Genomic DNA, 19986 nt, shown 5'->3' with positions numbered 1-19986 from the left:
TCATCAATAGAACAGACACTACAATCCCATCACATAGGGTTGTCATGAAGATCAAATAGCATGAAGTAGTAAGGAGAGGGCCTGCTATTGTTTTAGCAAGTGTTCTTCTGCCTCCTTTCTCTCTTCACTGTCCTTGCTGTTACCTCTTTCCTTTATACTCCTCCCTCCCTTCCTCTGTCTCCTCCCTTTCTTCCCTGTGGTGGAAAAACTGACAAGTAATACCCTGTCAAACAAGACTTATAGACATAGAGCAATCGTTATTGTATGTTCTGTGGAGGGAAGAAAGGATCTGTTCTTGTTTTGGGGGGCTCCAAGGGTCATGAACCATGCACACGCACCCATTTTATATGTATTTGACAGAGTATACACACACACACACATACACACACACACACAGAAATGCACGTACTTGTAGATTTACTTGGTTTGTATACTTGTTCTTCAGTTCTGACATCCAGAGGAAGCTTCCTGGGGATTCCACAGCAACTCACTCCTGAAGTCAAGGCAGGGCGGCTGGCCATACCTGCATGCCTGGGGACCTCTTAGCCCATTTTCCCACCCACTCCCCACCTGCCATGGAGGTGATGAATTCCAGCTTACTGACCCGAGGGCCTTGCAAAAAGAACATGACAGCTTTCTGGTGTAGGCAGCAGGATAGCAGATTATTTTAGTAATTTTAGCATTCTTCCTGGCCTAAGGAGGCATGCCTAACAGAAGTCATAGCTAGAAACGAGGCTCAGCTTTTGCTCTGTTGCTCATCATGAGTTTCTGGGTCTCTCGATTTCAGCCCCCCCCCCCATAGAGGGCGATCCTTCCCAACTCTGGAGATTACCCCCAGGGACTCAACACAGCAACCTCCAGTCCCCCAACCACAAAGCACTATCTGTAAGGGAGAAAAGCGAGGTAACTGAGGGGGGCTACTCGGTTCACTGAAGATGTTTCTGGCACAGAGTGAATAAAATGGAGTGAGGAGAATGCCTACCTATCCCCTCCAGCCCTCGGCAGGTGCCATGGGCGATATAGACATGTTTGTAAGTAATCCTGCTCTTAAAGAACTCACAGAAAGGTTATTTCATGAGTCTCATGAATCATGTAACATTGTAAATTGTTCCAAGGTAAGGTATGGGAGGCAGACTCAATTGAATATTTGCCGGTGGGATGTATTAAAGAAAAATAAGCTTCAGTTTACCTTGATGTTCTGATTAAAAGAGCCCTAGAAAGACATTTTTTTTTTTTAATTTAGTCATTTAACAAATATTTATTTATTTATTTATTTATTTTTTAAAAGATTTTATTTATTTATTTGACAGAGAGAGAGACAGTGAGAGAGGGAATACAAGAAGGGGGAGTGGGAGAGGGAGAAGCAGGCTTCCCGCTGAGCAGGGAGCCCGATGTGGGGCTCTATCCCAGGACCCTGGGATCATGACCTGAGCCGAAGGCAGACGCTTAACGACTGAGCCACCCAGGCGCCCCCTAACAAATATTTATGAAGCACCTATTTTGTCTCAGGCCCCCTGTTGGAAGTCACATATTAGCAGACTAGTGTTTCTGGGACGCCTGGGTGGCTCAGTCGGTTAAGCGTCTGCCTTCAGCTCAGGTCATAATCCTGGGGTCCTGGGATCGAGCCCCTTGTCAGGCTCCCTGCTCAGCGGGGAGCCTGCTTCTCCCTTTCTCTCTCCCTCTGCCTCTCCCCCTGCTCATGCTCTCCCTTTCTCTTTCTCAAATAAATAAATAAAATCTTTAATTAAAAAAAAGATTTGTGTTTCTGATAATGAAGGAAATACAGACTGTGCAGAAATTATGTTTGACCTTATAATGTTGTCTCATATTTGCAGCAGGTTGCAAAAATGCTACCATCTCTTGATCCCTCAGTGGGTTCATTCTAGAGATGAGGAAGCAAAGCTGAGAGAGTGTGAGCAAATGTCCTGGGGTCACTCAGCTGATGGGAGGCAGAGTCGAAATTCAGATACTCACCTGTGTGAAGCCATGGCCCTTAACTCTTCCAGCATTTAGTTGTCTGCGTTGCTCTGACGTGACCATTATCCATCTCATTTGCTCCTCGTGGCAACCTAATGAAGAAGGGAGGGCAGGGATTCTTACTCATCCTTATACACATGAAAAACAAGGCTCTGAGAAGTCAAGCAGTTGGCCCAAGGTCACACAGTTGGTTTGTGGGTGAGAAAGGTTTGGAAGCAGCATCTCTCTGGCTTTAAAGCTGCGGCTGTCAGTTCCTGAGTCTTTATGAGCCACACCCAGGGATCTGGGCTGGGTGTAGTGGACAGGAAACCCCCCTCTGTCACTCTAGCCCAAAGAACGGTGGCCCATTCGCTTGTCCTTCTTCCCTTCTGCTCCAGGGTGGCCTCATCGCGCTGCTGCTTCTGCTGCTGGTGTTCACTGTGGCTCTGTACGCCCAGCGGCGCTGGCAGAAGCGCCACCGAATCCCCCAGAAGAGCGCGAGCACGGAAGCCACTCATGAGATTCACTACATCCCGTCCGTGCTGCTGGGGCCCCAGGCCCGGGAAAGCTTCCGTTCCTCTCGGCTGCAGGCTCACAATTCTGTCATTGGCGTGCCCATCCGGGAGACCCCCATCCTGGATGACTATGACTACGAAGAGGATGAGGACCTACCCCGGCGGGCCAACCACGTCTCCCGGGAGGATGAGTTTGGCAGCCAAGGGACGCACACCCTGGACAGTCTGGGCAGGCCTGGAGAAGAGAAGGGGGACTTTGAAAAGAAAGGTGAGTCTTCCTTGTTACATCCCACCTTCCAGGGGGCCTTTTGGGGAGCTGGGAAGAAGCAGGGAAGCTGGGCGGTTGGGGACACAGGTGGTGTCTTCTGGGCTAAGCCATTCTGGATTTATGGCCAGTCTCTCTGTTGGGTTATCAGAGTTTGTCCTCTCTAGCTCTTCGGTAGTGGTGGGAGAAAGAAGAAAAAAAAGCCAGTGTTCTTGGAGTTTTGAGGAGCATCAGAAGTTATGTAGTTCAATATCCCTCCATTATCTCTTGATTACCTCCCTTGATGGCCTTCTTACTACTCAGATGAGAGAATTTATCTCATTTTCAGACACTGCTGTTAGAAAGTTTTTCCGTATATTGAACTGAAATCTGTTTCCCTGGCCCTTCACATCCACAAAGAAAATGAATCTGATCTTCCTTCTCTAAGGCAGCTCTTGGAAAATTTGACAAGAGAAAAAAAAGACATCCTGTAACTTCTGGAAATCAACCTAAATAATCCCAGTTTCTTCAGCTAGACTCATGTGACATTTCACCATTCTGGCCACTGTCCTCTAGATGGAGAGTCTAATTTTTCATGTCTTAGAATGTAACACCAGAGCTAACACCCCTCTGCCTCAAGGTGGGAATGTTCCTGTGCTAAGCAAAATGGGACTTTCACCTCCCTTTTCCCAGCTGTTATGCTTCTATTGATGCAGCTTGAGATCATGTTTCATGCCACGGTTGCTGGTTCATATTGGGCTTTTTGATGACTGAAACCTCTCACCCTTTTCATATGGGCTGTTGCGGAGATCTGTTTCCTGGAAGTTGGTGGACAATGGATTATTTGGACATAAGCACAGAGTGTGTTCATATTTGTCTTTATTAAGTGTCTGTGGCACCAGCTTGTTTATAGATGGAATTTGGCTCTTGTCCTATAAATGCTGCAAAAAAAAAAAAATGCTTTTTCCTCCTCATTGTCTTTGGGATGTGGGTGATAACGATGGGTTAAAGGCTTCGCCTGGAGACCCCCATTCTGACACTGACCCACTCCTTTTGTGAATTGAGAGAAACCCTTGCTGCTTGGGCCAGTCCTGGAGCTCTGAGCTCTACATCCTACTTCTCTGCTTCTGAGGTCCTTACTCTTGGACCAATCTTGGACCAATAAGGGGGTTTCTTAAAAGGAGACATTTTTGTCAAGCCTAGAAACCTGCAGAGGGGTGACAGTGAGACAGGCTACAGTGCAGGTTTTGGAGCCACCTGGACCTGGGTTCAAATCCTGCCTCCTTTATTTACTGGGTGACCTTGAAAAACAGGAATTCAACCCTCTGGGTCTCAGTTTCTTCACCAAAGGGTTCTGGAAGGATTCAATATAACAATAAAACATGTGCAAAATGCCTACCCCAGGTCCTTGTACGTGTCAGGTGTTGGATCCCCGAGAGCTGTGTTTGTAGACTTCAAACCCCTGGTCTTAGCTGGGCTTCCTGAATGTCCTTAATCCATGTCTGGTATTCACCTCCAGTCTCCTTTTATGTTCCAGCCACCATGGTCTGGGATATTTCCCTTGTCCTCCATGGTCACTCCTGTCTTTGAACTGTTGGTTTCCGGACATCCCTCCCCGCCCCTGCTCCAGCCCAAGCAGTGGAGATGAGCAGATTGCACTGAACCCCACTCCTGGGTTCACTGGTGCCATGTCCTTGGGCAACCCTCTTCATCATCCCTGCAAGACCATGCCTTCACCTCACCTGTTTTCATCTGACCCACAGTATTTTTTTTTAATGTTCTGCCTCGGCTTTAAAACAAAGTAAAATTTGAAATAACACAAAGCCCTTCACTTAGTCCTGGATCCAGCCCCGCTTAGATCCGATAAGGATGGAAGAGGGAGAAATCCAGGCAAGAGAAGTGGAGGTTATGCTTTTCCTGACTCCACACAGGATTCTGGTCACCCTGACCATGGGGAGGTGGCTGCTATGGGCTGTTCTTGCAGCATTATGGTCCCTGAGCACCTGGTCCTCCTTGTGTAGACACGAGAGGGATGATTCCACTGGCAGATTGCGGAAGATTTCACAGCAGCTCAGCCCCGATGAGTGCTCTGTTGCCTCCATTGGAGCCTTGGGAGAGAACCATGAGGTGCTCTCTTTTGTGGGGTGACCTGGGACCGGCTATGGGTTTTGTCAAGAGGGGACAACTCTTCAGAGGCTGGGCAACCCATTGAAAAGTAATCCCACAGCCTTTTTGAAATTATATTGCCAAAAGCTAATCCCATCTGCACCTTTCCCACTTAGATTTTGCCTATCAATTCAAACTTTTTCTCCATTCTCAAGCTCCATCAGCCTGCTTTTCAGCTTGGCCTTGCAAATAATAGAGGGGACACTCAGGAGAGCAGAGGGAGAAAATTCCATTACCAAGGGGCCACTGCTTGGGTTTCCAGACCCCAAGAGCATTGTCCTGAGCAGGTTTGACATTCAGCTGATACACACCTGTGTGGCCAGACCCTTTGTTAAATACTGAACTTCTTCTGTGTCTGTTGGTAAGTAGCTCGCTGTCCTGAGCTCTCCCAGTGCCTTCCTGCTTCCTGGCCATCCCAGCCTCCTGAAGCTACCACTCTCTAGGAACAAGGTGGCTTTAGGATACTTCTCCAGGATTATGGCTGGCATCCTGTCTTACTAAGTTGGTGCCTATGCCTTAGAAGTTCTCAGGTATTTTTTTTTTTTTTTTTTTAAAGATTTTATTTCTTTATTTGAGAGAGAGAGAATGAGAGACAGAGAGCATGAGAGGGAGGAAGGTCAGAGGGAGAAGCAGACTCCCTGCCAAGAAGGTCAGGTATTGAATGTCACTGCTGAATATCACCTTCGCACATTGCTGCGGATTTTAGCATGCCAGTATATGAATGCTCGGTGCTGTGTTTGGTACATAACAGAAACCTGATGCATTTTAATTCCAATTCTCCTTATCCATCCTTAAATTTATGTTTCCTTTCCCTGAATATTATGCATGAAAGCTCAAGGAAATTAAAATAACAAATTTATCACTTTATCAAGGGAAAGCGTGGGGGATGGCTGAATGGATATTGGCTTTTCTTACTTCTGTTTTATTATTGTGAAAAAAAATGCATACTGTTTGTAATTGAAGGAAGAGAAGGAAGGAGAGAATGGGAAATAGAAACAGAGACAGAGACCTTTATTTAGCTATCTATCTGCTGTTCTGGGAGCTTTCCATGAATTATGTCATTTACACCTCACAATAACCCTGTGAGTTGGGTACTAATTCTGTTCCCATTCTACAGCGCAAGAGACTAAGGCAAAGAGGGGCTGAGTAACCTGTCCAGGGTCACACAGCTGGAAAGTGGCTGAGCCAGGTCGCATCTCCAGCACAAGAGCGATCATGGTAGGGGCAGAGCTGGGCAGTGAACACCCCACCCCACACTGCGTGTCATGGTCTGGGGAAGGCACTGAGCTCGTACAATCGCAGGGATAGCTAAAGCATAGCAACCATGAACTTGCTTCATCCACAAATTGGGGAAGAAAAATAGGTAATTAACATCTGTTCTCAGAGGCAGGAAGCTGCTACACAATAATTCTGAGCTTCTAAATTGGCTTCTAGAAGGGACTTTGCAACAGGGAGACCCGTTTTTTTTTTTTTTAGTGTTTTGAGGGGTCCCCAAGAGTATAAGAGAGTTGTGTTGGTGTCAACAGAGCATTCTAGGGTGACAGAGACCCGGAAAGCTGTTTATTAACTCGCCCGGTGAATGCCATGTAAATGTCATCATTGTGTAGTGCTTTCTAAAATTTCAGAGCTCTTTGTACGCAGTACCTCATTCAAATGCCTTGGTGTTCAAACTTCTTCACACAGAGGCTCTAGCCTAAGCTTCTAGCCCTCTCTGCTTCAGCCCTGCACAGCCATTTCCTCTTCCAGCCACATCAGTCTTCCTGGCATCCCCCTAACACCTTATCTTCACAAGTCTTCAATTCTATGCCTGTCCTCATTCATCCGTTCTTCCCGCTGCAGCAGCTCAGTTATGGTCTTAGTGCTTTCATGCTGAAAGTTTTTCCAGGGCTCTCACTGCTGTTGACCTCAACCCCTATACTCTAGCCAGTGGCCTCCTCTCTGTTCTTCATGCTTGCTGAGCTGCTTTCACCACAGGCCCTTTGCATATGCCACGATTATCTTTGCCTGGAAAAATCCCCCTCTTTCTTTCCTCAGTCTGTCATGGCTGACTCTTTCTGGTCATTCTGGTGTCAGCTTAAATCCCACCTCATCAGACAAAGCTCTTTTCTCTATGTGAGCTCTGTTCTTTTACCTTCTATCAACTCCCCTGTTTATTTTTTTAAATTATTTATATTTATTTATTAAATATTTTAATTTTCTCAACAGATTCAGAGTTCCATGAGATCACAGACCAGGTCCGTTTGGTTTGTTCTGTGCCTACTGGAGCATCTGACATGTAATAGGTGTTGGGTCAGTAGATGGAGGAATGAATAAATTAATGAACGGAGAGATGGCTATCTCCGTGCCTCTCCACAAACTGGTAACTCTGCATGGACTCCTTACTAACCTTTTTCTGAACCAGACAAACCTTGTTTAGAATTTTTTTTTTTAAATTATGTGTTTATTTGAGAGAGAGAGGTGGCAGGGAGGGGGAGAGGGAGAGGGACAAGTAGACTCAGCACTGAGCCCAGAGCCCGAAGCGGGGCTCGATCCCATGACCCTGAGACCATGACCGAGCCAAAACCAAGAGTTGGATGCTCAACCAATTGAGCCACCCAGGCACCCCTGTTTAGCATTTTAAATCAATGTCCCACCCATCTCATAAGGAAGAAATTACCTTTATTGAAATTTGGAGATCATCTCAGCTATACAAACTAAAAGTAGTGAAGCCAGAATTTGAACCCAGCAAACCCCAGCCTGCTCTGAAGACAACACCACATGCATTAATCCTGTCCATTTATTTGAGCAGGAGAGGCAAGGCCTGGGCTCAGATGCTAGCAAGCCAAGTCTCTTAGAGCTGTGTTTATCAAAAATATTGAACACTAGCCACAGGGAGAAAAAGATTTTGCACTGAGGCCACACACACACACACACACACACACACACACACACACACACACACGTGGGAACCTGTGTGTTGTGTCTATGTCTCTAAAATAAATTTTGCAAAAGAATATTTACCTTTATTATATGTGGCATGCTCTGATAGTTTCTGTTCTTTTTGTGTCATCTTTTTAATGCATGTATGAACCACCGAACTGGTTTCAGTTTATGAGTGGGTCTTGACTTGAATTTCAAGTTCTCCTAAGCCTCAGAGAAGGTCTGTTGTACTGGGAGACCCCCAGGGGGACAGATCACTGGTCACTGGATCTGTGATAGCTTCCTGCACGTGCTCCTTGCCTGGAGATCTGAAGGAGGAGGATAATTCAGGGGACTCAAGGTGAAGTTTGAGTGGAGGAACTGGGAACGGTACATGAGACAGTCGTGGTCCATGTAGGGCTTTATGTCTTACCCCTGCAGTCCCCATGGTCAACCCACTGGTGTCTTTTACCCCACACTATGACCCACTCTTCCCATTGTCTGTATGCTTTCTCTTGAAACTACTCAGCTGTTCCTCCCAAAGGACCCTTCATGTGTCCTGCATATTCTTTCCTTAGTGGATACTCTCTCATCCATCCCCGACCACCCAGAAATTTCTCCCGTTGTGCTCACTGCCTGGAAAACACCACCCATCCTTGAAACCACACGGCTCCACACATTCCTCTTCCGAGGTGTCTCGGAGCCCCAGAGGGACATTCTCCAAGAGCCTGAGGAAGCTCACTCCCTAGCATCAGCTCCCATTTGATAGCATGCTGCAAGAGCTCCCTGGGGGCCAGGGGAAAGCAAGATGGGCCGGATTGCTTTCCCCAGAGCTGGATGGCTTTTAACTGTTCATACATTGGGGTTCCACACAAAATTCTTTTTGATAGATTCGTTAGCATAAAAAGAAGAAATGTTTGGATATGACTTTCTCACACCCAACTGCCTCTGACTCCCTTCTCCTTTTTGAAAATACTTTTTGGAGTCTGCATTGCCGAATGTCCCAAAGGCTGTTTGGTATAATTTCTGTCTTCTCTACACATTTGTTGGTTGTTGCAGAAGGAAACGGGCTGACACTTGAGTCCCTGCATCATCTTCTGGGTGCACCTGTCCCTCACTACTCAGTCATTCATTCACTCATTCATTCAGCTGCTTAACAGCTGTTTACTGAGCACCTACTATGTGCAAGGCATTGCATTTAATGAAGAAGAGACAAAGCACAATGGGAAATGGTTTTCTAGAAGCTCACAGTTTAGAGGGGTATAAAACAGTAAGAGCCACTTTATTTTATATAGTCCTTTAACATTTATAGAATGGCTTCATAAACATTATGTGATACTCTGTGTGTTACCGAACCCTTCTGAGAGACAAAGAACCTTATAGGGCTCAGAGAAATTAAATCACTCCACCCCCTACACACACACCAATGACAAAGAGTGAGTTTGGGGGTAAATTCCTCCTTAAATCCACATCTCTTGAGTTCAAGTTCATAGCTCTCTGTCTGGCCATACTGTATTTATCTCTGCAGCATGCCGATTGTCACTTGGGAAACAACTTGTTACATCTACCCAGCCCTCCCCTTCATCATCTTGAACATCGAAACTCCTCATCTTTGGATGTATTCAAACAAGACTGGGGAGCCGTTGGCCGCAGATGGTGTAGCAGGCTTAGAGATGACACACAATTAGTAATTGCTTCCAGTTCCTAGACTGTAAAATTTGAACTTAATCTGTTTCCATTCTGTTTTCCTGTTTGGACTTCTTAGAAAACAAAGGGGGGCAAGATCTGTATTTGAATAAATAGGCTCCTTAGAACTAGCCAGCCTGGCAAGTATCCAGAATTGAGAAGTTCTTTCTTTTTTTTCTTTTCCTTTTAACCCAAACTGGCCACTTGTATAATGGGAGAACATGTATTTTCTCTCCAATTAATGTTCTAACACAGTAAAGTTAACAGGGCTGCAGACAACCAGACCCTGACTCTGCAGCAAAGCTGTGTCTGCTTTGACATGTGCGTCCCCCCCTCCTGGACACTGGTCCTGGTGCCTCAATGCCAAGGCTGGGGACGGCGGGCGGGAGCCGACCCTCCAACAGACAGGAGCTCCGCATCCCCAGACAGCCATCCTCTGAGCTGTCTCGGCGCTCTCCAAAATAAGATATAGACAGAGATTTGTCATGGAATCACAAACAGAAATGTCACCAAAGCTGTCACCAGAGCCCCTTAAAATGTCACTTCCCAGCATTAATTGTCACGATAGCAAAACAAACGGGCGTTCTCTGAACGTTTGTGCTCCCTGCTCCTCCCTCATGATTCTTTCCCCAGCTCCCTGTCTCTCCTTTCTCCCTTCTCCCCCGGAGTCCCCCTCCTCCTCGTCTCCAGGGACACTCTGGGCCTTCTGACTTGATTAGACTGGGCCCTGGAGAGGCAGCCCCACTGCACACTGACAGATGAGAGTGAAGGAGGTTTGATAAATGTCAGGGGCTGAAGAGACTGTTCCCTGATTGATCAGAGCTGGAGCAATTTCCCAGCAGACGGGGGACTCTGTACCTCCCTCAAAGTAGCTGGACATCACCCAGCGGGGGCCTGACTTTCACAAAGAGGGTCCAGGCGGCTCAGGCTCACCGTCTCCCCCGGGGACCCAGCCTGCTTCTGGCTCCCCTGTGCACATCCACCCCAGCGGATGCAGCCAATCGCCGTCCGCATCCACACGTACGATCAGTTTTTATTTTCCTAATATTTCCTATTTATAGAAGTGTGTAAGCTCATTGCAGAAAACTTTTTAAAAAGCCTCAATTAGCAGTTTTTCATATTGCCTCCTCAATAGCCATAGTAATTGTTTACGGCGGTTTCCTATTTTTTCTCTTCTCCTCTTTTACATAGTGGAAGTCGAAAATTTATTATTTTATATCTTACATTTTTATGAAATGTTATGTCATAATATTTCAACATGCTTATCATTCCATCTTATAACTGTCTCATAGCTTATTTATTGGTGAACATTTCAGGTGCTTCCTTTTTATTTTGTGTTCATTAGCAACAAACATTTTGGGGCTTTATATTGTTTTTCACTATTCTTGTATTATTTTCTCAGGATATATTCTCAGGAGTGGAATTACGGGGTCAAATGATCTGACTGTTTTAAAGTTCTTAGTACATGTTTAGCTCAATACCCCTGTGTCATAAAGTCTCAGTAAAAATTTGTTAAATAAGGTAATATTTGTTGATCTGTTTTTTAGATGATTTTATTTATTTCTTTCAGAGAGAGTCAGAGAGAGCCTGAGGGGGGGAGGGGGCAGAAGGAGAGGGAGGGAGAGACTAGCAGACTCCTCACTGAGTGGGGCTCCTGATGTGGGGCTCGGTCCCAAGACCCTGAGATCAGGACCTGAGCCAAAGTCAGACATTTAACCAACTGAGCCACCCAGGTGCCCCTGTTAATCTATTTTTTTTTTATTTATTAATTCAGCAAGCTTTAATTAAGTCTCTAGTATGTGTCAGGTGCTGTCTAAGGCACTAAGGATAAAGCAGTGAATAAAATATGCACAAGTCTGCTTCCATTAAGCTTACTTTCTAATTAGAAAGGCCATAAAAAAATGAACAAGAAAAATACGTTTATGTAAAAACATAAATATAAAATAGAAATATTTTATAAATATGTATTTTATAAGCATAAATATATAAAACATATATGTGTAATTATATATAATATTAAATCATGATCATTACAGTGAGGGAGAAATAAGGAAGATTAGGACCCTTAGAAAAGGCCTCACTGATTTGAGGACCAATCTATAGTAGGTGAAGAAGTAAGCTGTTTGCATATTTGAAGAAAGAACTTTTCAGGCAGGGTGAATAGCAAGTGCAAAGGCCCTGTGGCATCACTGTGCTGGCAGTGTTCAAGGAATAGGAAGAAGCAGTATGGGGAAGAGAGCGGTAGAATAAATTGGGTCACAGAGATGCTGAAAAGAAGGTCATGTAGGGCCTAGTAGGTAAGGATATTGGCTTTTGCTGTGAGTGAGATGAGGAGCCATTGGAAGATAGGAAATTATTTCTTACAAAGGTGTTAAGCAATTGGAGTCAAGGTGTGAAGGAGGGGTTTAGGTGGAGATGACATTCAGAAGGGATGATGCTGGCGAGACCGGAGAATAGAGGTTGCATTTTGGGTATGCAACAGGGTAGAATTCGGCCCCCGGATATCTTTCTTTTGTTTTGTTTTTGTTTGCATACAGAGTATGTTTTACATTTTTCAATTAAGTTATCGATCTTTATATATCAGGACATTTCGCATCACAATGCACATTTCTGCCTCATTTGATTATTGGAGAATCTGGGACGTCTAGGTCTAACAGCATGTGGCGGGAAGGGCTGTTTTCCCTGTTCCAATGCAGGTGCCCCCTGACCCTCTTCCTTAGCAGAGGTCCTCCCTGGCCCCTGCGGGCTCTTGAACTCAAGCATTCCCCCAGAGGAAGGGGACATTGAGATTACCCTCGTAGTCCGAGCCATGGGAACAGAGAGGCCCACGGGATTGGTAAATTTGCCTCCTATTTGTATCAAGATGGGAGGATATGAGGATCTCTGGGACCTTCTGGAGGGCATGTATCTCCACTCCCCATTAGTAAGGGAGAAATGATGCCCAGTTTGGTAGCAGAACAGGACACCATTCTTTTTCCGCTCCAACTCCTTGAGTTTTGTGTTTCCAGCCAGACAAAGGCTAGCCGCGGAACAGAGACCAAGAGACCTTTGAGAAGAGTAGAGCAGAGTAGAAGGTGGTTAGGAAGCCCAGCTCGCAAACCAGATGCATCCTTCCTGTAGTTCACGAAGTGTGAAAACTGGAGCAAGTTCCTAACACCTCTGAGACTCAGTCTCCTCACCTTTGAAATGGGATTCCTCTCTGCAGGATGCTTGTGATGAGGAAAGGCGGTTACGCATGTAAATACTTAGCGCAGGGTTTTGACTCTAAACAGAAGCCGTTATTGCTGTTTTGTCTGAAACGCTCACTGTATTAGCACACAGAGGTCCAGAGAGGGGAAGGGGTTTAGCTGAGGTGGCACCGCAAGTTCTGTTGGGTGTGTGTGGGGGGGGGTGGGGCGGCGGTAGCTCTAATAGAGGCCGTCCAGCTTCCAGCCGGTGTCCCCTTAACGCGGCTGCCACACCACTTTGGAAGGGAGTCTTTTTTCCTTTCCAATCCTGGATGTGGACCTTGTAGGACACATTGTAGGAGATTACTCTATCTGTATAGAATGAATGAATGGATGAATGAATGAATGAATGGATGGGTGAATGAATGAATTCCTGGTGGAATGAATGAATGAATTCCTGGTGGGCTATTTTTCCCCAGAGGAGAGTCGGATAGACAGCACTATGCTGAGCTAGCTCTGCCAAACTCCTTTCCCTGACCAGTGCCAGAGCGATTGTTTTCTTTACTTACAGCCTGGGGCCCTCTTGGTTCTTGGCTCCTCCTTAAGCCCCTCCCTGAGGCTCCAGGCTCCTGGGGCAAGGGTGTTTTCAGATGCAGTGCTACCCACTGAGAATGGACAGGTCGTCTGCACCTAGGACCGGCTCCTGTGTGACTCTTAAAATCTGGCTGCCCTTATGACAGTAGCCCATGGTTTCCCTGCTCCTTGGCATTTCCAAGCTGGGCATTTACTGCATGCTCTTTCTTCTCTGCATGTTAAAGCTATGGTCCTTTAAACAGATTGTTTATTCTCTTGTGTGCATGTTTTCCCATCTGTGGAATGAATACTGAAGACAAAAGCATCTTTGTAAGTTGGCCAGGAGCCATTCCGTTTTGGGTGGTCGACACCCCTGGTGGGACAAGGGTCTGGCTTCTAAAGAGTTCTCAGCCACTAAGTCTCCCGGGCATCCAGCAATGACACAGGAATGGGGAACGAGGCATCCTCCTTCCTTGGCTTAGCCGATCCATGCTTGAGTCGAGACCAGCAATCAGCAGCATGGACAAGACTGCCCCCACTGTCCCTCTTCATCACTTACTTCCCTGACCATTCTCCAGTGCACTTGCTGGCACCCAGACCGTGTTAATAGACACAGGCTGGCTTTTGAAAATTGTGTGCCGTGGAAAGGGTGTTGGTCTCCCCTAAGCAGAGGATCGGGGTCAGAATCTAACCTTACCTGCTCACTGATTTTGAGACTTTGGACTAGTTACTAAATTTCTCTGAGCCAGTGGTTCTCAACCAGGGGTGATTTTGTTCCTGTCACCTCCTTACTGGGGGCATTTAATGATGGTCTGGAGATGTCTTTTGTCAGGACTGGGGAAAAGGTACAGAATGCTCCTGGTATGTGGTGGGTGGAGGCCAGGGATGCTGGTAAACAGCCTGCAGTACACAGGACAGCTCCTCGCGGTAAAGAATTACCCAGTTCAGAACGTCAGTAGGGCCCCAGTTGAGAAACCCTGTTGTGAGCCTTAGTTGTCACAGTGCTAGAATGGAGATTCTGACTTTCACAAAGATGTGGGAGAGCCAAAGAATTATGGAAGTAAATGCTTTTTTTTTTTTTTAAGATTTTATTTATTTATTAGAGAGAGAGAGAGAGAGAAACATACGAGCAGGGGAAGGGCAGAGGGAGAAGCAGGCTCCCCACTGAGCAGGGAGCCTGACCTGGGACTCAGTCTCAGGACCCCAGGATCATGACCTGAGCCGAAGGCAGATGCTTAGCCGACTGAGCCACCCAGGTGCCCCGGAAGTGAATGCTTCTTATAAACTAACACGCTACGCAAAAATAGGATGGTAATGCTATTGTTGCATTGTAATTTTTTTTTTTTTTTTACTTTAGTGCCTATTTTGTTTTACAGTACTTCTTGGTTATTGGGAGGCAAATGTTTACAGTTTTTGTAGCCAGTCTTTGATAGGTTATGATTTCTATCATTTTTTTTTCTTTTTCTTTAATTGATGTATAGTTGACACACGATGTTACATTACTTTCAGGTATGCAGTACAGTGATTTGACAAGTCTGTATGTTATGCTGTGCTCACCGCAAGTATAGCTACCTTCTGTCACCATACAACACTATTACAATACCATTGACTATATGCTCTGTGCTGTACTGCACTGTGTTTTATTCACCATCTATAAGGATTGGTTCTTTCTTTTTTTAAAGATTTTATTTATTTATTTATTTGAGAGAGAGAGGAGAGCACAGAGGGAGAGGGAGAAGCAGACTCCCCACTGAGCAGAGAGTCCAATGCAGGGCTCTATCTCAGGACCCCAGGATCATGACCTGAGCAGAAGGCAGATGCTTAGCTGACTGAGCCACCCACGTGCCGCTATAAGGATTGGTTCTTGAGAGAGCTACCTCAGGACCTTTGCATCACTGTCCCCTCTTCCTCAACAGTTCTTTCTCCTGGTATCTGCATGGCTTGTTCTCTCAGTCCTTCCAGGTCTTTTTATATAGGTTATGTTATCACTGGGGTCATCCCTGACCACTCCGTATAAAATAGCACAGTGCACACGATCACATGTACACACACCACACTCTCTATTCTCCTTTATCTTATTCTCTTTTTCTTCCTAGCTTTTGTCACCATTTGACCCGTTATACATATTTGTGTATCTATTGTCTGTCTCCCCCAGGTATTTAGTCTGTTCTGTTCAATGCCATATGCTTGTTATTTAGAACACTGCCTGGCACAGAGCACACAACAAAATAAATAACTTCCGGAATGAATGGGTAAATAGAATGAGTGAATGAATCAATGGATGACTGACACTGTGTGCTTTTGTTCAGTTCGTTCAGGTTTCAAAGAACAGACTGTTTGGGTTAGCTGATGAGGGTTTATTTTTAGTTGCAACAGGAGTAATATTAGCTAGCCCGTATAGGCCAAACTCCGTGATCAGCACTCAATAAATATTGGCACATTTAATCCTCCAAAAAAAAATGCTGGTGTGGTCACTACCTCTAGTTGCCCTTTCTTTTTATTTTTCTTTTTTTTTTTTAAGATTTTATTTATTTATTTGAGAAAGAGAGAGAGAGAGAGGGAGATGGAGAGAGCACAGCAGGGGGATCAGGAAAGGGAGAAGCCGGCTTCCCGCCGAGCAGAGAGCTGATGTGGGGCTCGATCCCAGGACCCTGGGATCATGACCTGAGTTGAAGGCAGACGGTTAACCCACTGAGCCACCCAGGTGCCCCAATGCCCCCCCCCCCTTTGTTTTTTCAAATGAGGCAACCAGAGTAGGGAGAGCTCACGTAACTTGCCCAGAATCATGTCCCTGCTTTGCGTTAAAGCCGGGATTGGTACCCAGGTCTGTGTGACCTTCGAATGCTTGCTTTGCCCAATGCTCTGCTGCCTTCACATTTGGAGAACCCAGGGACCAGGGATGATGAGAAAACAGTCTCAGGATTGGTGGAGAAGGAGCCACTGTTAGGATATAATAAGAAGTAGCACACTGTTTCTGCCTCAAGGAGTTCTGTTGACTTCATGAATCCACGTATGCATCTCTGGACCTTTCTAAGCTGCGTATGGCCATGGCTTCTGCTGCCTCACAGCACCTGTTCCTGACTCCACTCCGTTCCTCATGAGATATGCTTATCTGACTCTATCTTCTTGTCTCTCCTGTTCAAACGCCCTATGAGAGAATTTCTCATCCCCAGAATTTAATGTCCTAAGAGACAAGTCCTCACACAGGCCACACCCCCATCCTCAGGCTAATCTGGGGCTGTTTGTCTCTGCTCAGACATGGAGCTCAGTCCCATCAGCTCTGCCAGGGTGGTGGAGTCTCAGCATACCCAGCAGGGCACCCTCTGGACTCCGAAGCACCTGCAGCTGCCTTTCACTAAGGCGGGCATCTGTGGGGATGGCAGGCCCTCAAAGCATCATATCCTGTCTAGAACAGTAAGGAGTCCATCTGTTCAGAGCAGGACTGGTGTGTCCTGTTTCAAAAGAGACTGGTTTGTGAATAGCTCAGCTTAGCAAAGAGATAAATCAGGGAATGACAGATTATTTTCCTAAATGGTTCTTTATTTTACAAAAGCATTCTCCATGGGATCCCCTTTAATAGCTAGCACCCAACCAATACATGTGAAAGAGGGTGGGGCTTAACCAACTTTGGACTTACCAAATGTTTAGGGACACACTAGTCCATAAATCAAAGCAAAAATAATGGGAGGGCTTTCTGGGAAGTAGCCAGCCAGCAGTAGGATGATGGGTTTGGAATGGGGCATTCATGGGTATGAATCCTGTCCCCACCTAACACCTCGATCTTGGACAGGCTAACTCACTTCTTTAAATCTCAGATTCCTGATCTGTGAAGCAGGTTTAATAATAATGTTGGACTTCTAGAGTTGTTTTGAGAATGAAATGCAATAATATTTGAATAACCTGGTGCAGAGGCCATCCACCATAAATATTAATGGTCTTGGGAAAGTCACATTTCCTTCCTGAGCCTCAGTCTTCCCATCTGCCTAGTGAGCAGCTTGGGCCCTTTCAGGTCTAAACTCCTACGTCATTCAGTTTCTGCCCCTTTCACCAGAATTCTGGGGCTGGGGATTGACATATGGCATGGGGCCAATGGAGGTTGAGCCAGTACTTAGTGCCATATGCCCAGCTGGCATGACTAATGGTGTGTGCGTAGGGGGAAGAAGTTCTTAGAAAAACCAGGAGCTCTTTAAGAGGAAGAGAGGAAGACTTTCTCTAATGCAAATTCTGATCTCCTTGTACAGAAATGCTGCAGAAGGGAAAAAGGACGCCAGTAACTAGCATTCTAACTGGGCTAAAAGGTGGCAGAGGTCAGTCTCAAGCCTCTTTGTATAGCCTCCTGGCTCCAGGACTGTTCTGTAAGTGTCCCAGGGAGGTTGGCAGAGAGACATCACTTCCTCATCATTTCCCTAGTGAACGAAGCCTTGGGAGACCAGATGCAACCACTTCATTATAATTATGTTAAGTGCTGCCTGATTGACGCTGTTCATCACCCTGGGAGAGCAGCCTCACCCAGTGGACAGACAGGCAGCCAGCTCTGGCTCAGCACAGCTTTGTCCCATCCAGCTGTGTCCTTGGTAATGACTGCTTGTTGTACCTATGGTTCTCCCTCGGGGAAGAGAAAGTGGGTGGTGGTGGGGGGGGGGCAGAGTGGAGGGCACTGAAGGGGGATGAGGGAGCCTGGGCTCTGCCTTCAGCATGCCATGGGGCCCAAGTCAAGTCCTCATCCTCCCTGGGCCTCACAGGTGCCCTGTGAGATCTCCACTCCCTTATGCAGCTCTTAAGTTGTGGGAATCTCAGAAGAAAGGTGACATTGGTATTCTAAGAGGGGAGGGTGCTCCTGGATGTTAGATTGGTTTTGTTCTGGAGCCTGAGTGTTAGCCTATAGGGCCCTGGAGGAGAAAGCAGTCTCTGTACTCTAAGAAATATTTCCTGTAAGAACAGGAATCTTTCCTCACATTGTAAGAAAATAAGGTTTGCCCCCTCCTATCAAAGGGACAGAGGGTGGTAGAGAATATTCTGACCTCAAGGGCCACATTTTGTAATTCCAATAGTCTGCGCATGGGTTTGGGGAAAGGGGGAGTGGGTTTCCAAAAGTGAGAGAGTAGGGATGGAAAATCAGGAAAGACTTCATGAGAGAGAGAGAGCCTTCAACTGGGGTGTTTCAGACTGAGAAAGATCCAAGAGGGAAGATGAAGGAGTGGAAATTAGATTTCTCTGTAGGCGGTCAGGCATGTGGGCTCTGGAGCTAAGCTGTCCCAGTTTACCCCTGATATTTCCTGATACTAGCCATGCATACCCTTGGACAAATGAGTAAATGTCCCAGTCTCTCACTGTCTTCATCTCTAAAATGGGGAAAATCAGACTGTGCATCCCCATGTTGTCAGACCAAATGAGTTGAACGTGTTCAGTTGAACATGAAATACATGTCATGTATTTTATACATGGCATAAAATAAGTATTTTTGCAAAGAAAATGCTCAACAAATGTTAGTTATTCTAGTGCGTTGAGCGTCCTCTGCAAACAGATCAGGCACTTTGTGTGCTACTTTAATTTCCATAGCCACCCCGCAATTCCCTCATTCATTCATGACTAGGTCCTCATTGGGACAGAGTGGAGGCTGGACAAGCCCTGCCCTTGGACACGTCGCCCACCTGCAGAAGACAGACTTGAGACCTGTTCCAACTAATCGCACAATTCGAAATTTAATACAGAGCTGCCTGGAAGGGAATGCACTAAGAGCTCTGGGAGAGGACAGGGGAGCTTGGCCTCAGTTTGGCTGTTCCACAAGGTCTTTCTGAGGAGGGAGGATTCAAGCCAAGGTCAGAGGGATGCATAGTGTTTAGCCAAATGAAGAGCTGAAGAGCAGAGGAAGTGACTTTTGCAAAGGAAAAACTTGGTCCATTTGGTGACTCAGAGGCCAGTGTGACTAGAGCCCAGTGAGGGGACTAGGCCAGAGTGTTCTATTGCACAGAGATGGGGAAACTGAGGCACAGCAAGCTGAAGTGGCTTTCTAGAGGTTACGGATCTGGGATGGAGGGGTTGGGGTCTGCCTGAGACGAAAGCTTTCCTTCCACCTCTGCTGGGGAGAATGTCATGGAAGCTGATTCTGGTTCGCTCTTATAAGGAACAGAGAACATCTGTATCTGACCTGAGGGTTGGTACGATGGACAACAGTGACTTCAGAGGCGGCGGGGCAGGCTTCATATGCCCCACTGATTTTGGACATTATCCATTTTAATTCCCCTAGGGTGATGGGGGTAGAACTGGATTAATTTCAAAATAACCCTATCCATGCTCCAGGGTTTAATATCTCATATGTCCCCTGGGTCATTCCTGGCACATCAGATGCTCTGCTCAGATCAGTGGTATAAAGTGTTTTCGGTTTTTCATAGTTCTGTGTGTGTGTGTGTGTGTGTGTGTGTGTGTGTGTGTGTGGTTTTCTTCCGTGAAGCATGCTGAGTTCACTGAGGGAAATGCACGAGACTTGGGTGAAATCTTATTTATTTTTTTGGAAGGCGTGCAGTACAAAATCATTTCTCTCCCTGCATAAATATGCATGAGGCTGGCCTGTTCTCCACTCCTCAGGAAGCAGAGGCGGGGGCGGGGGGGGGAGTCCCATGTGACTGGTGTCATGGCCCTTCCCATGGCTCCTGGCACCCCATTAATCAGGGGGGAACAGCAGCCTTGTGAACTGTGAAATTGGCAGCCCCTTGCCAGCTCTGGGGTCCATTCGAGCAGGGACTCTATTTCACAGCTGCAAGGTGGCAATGTGGAGCGCAGA

General features: G+C 46.3%; 1 protein-coding gene across 5 annotated transcripts in view; it reads left to right on the top strand.

The window, feature by feature from the left end:
• ASTN2 (astrotactin 2) overlaps window positions 1–19986 on the top strand; it is an 877839-nt gene that overhangs the window by 208202 nt on the left and 649651 nt on the right. For all 5 annotated transcript variants that reach the window (XM_032419129.1, XM_032419128.1, XM_032419127.1 and 2 more), the window contains exon 3: window positions 2355–2739. In XM_032419129.1, the coding sequence (XP_032275020.1) occupies window positions 2355–2739 (385 nt within the window). The remainder of the gene's footprint in view (window positions 1–2354; window positions 2740–19986) is intronic.

The sequence above is a fragment of the Phoca vitulina genome, unplaced genomic scaffold (assembly GCF_004348235.1).
Source record: "Phoca vitulina isolate PV1807 unplaced genomic scaffold, GSC_HSeal_1.0 scaffold21, whole genome shotgun sequence".
NCBI classification, from domain to species: Eukaryota; Metazoa; Chordata; class Mammalia; order Carnivora; family Phocidae; genus Phoca; species Phoca vitulina.
Note: the sequence above shows the minus strand (reverse complement) of the source record. Positions and strands in the feature narration are given on the sequence as shown.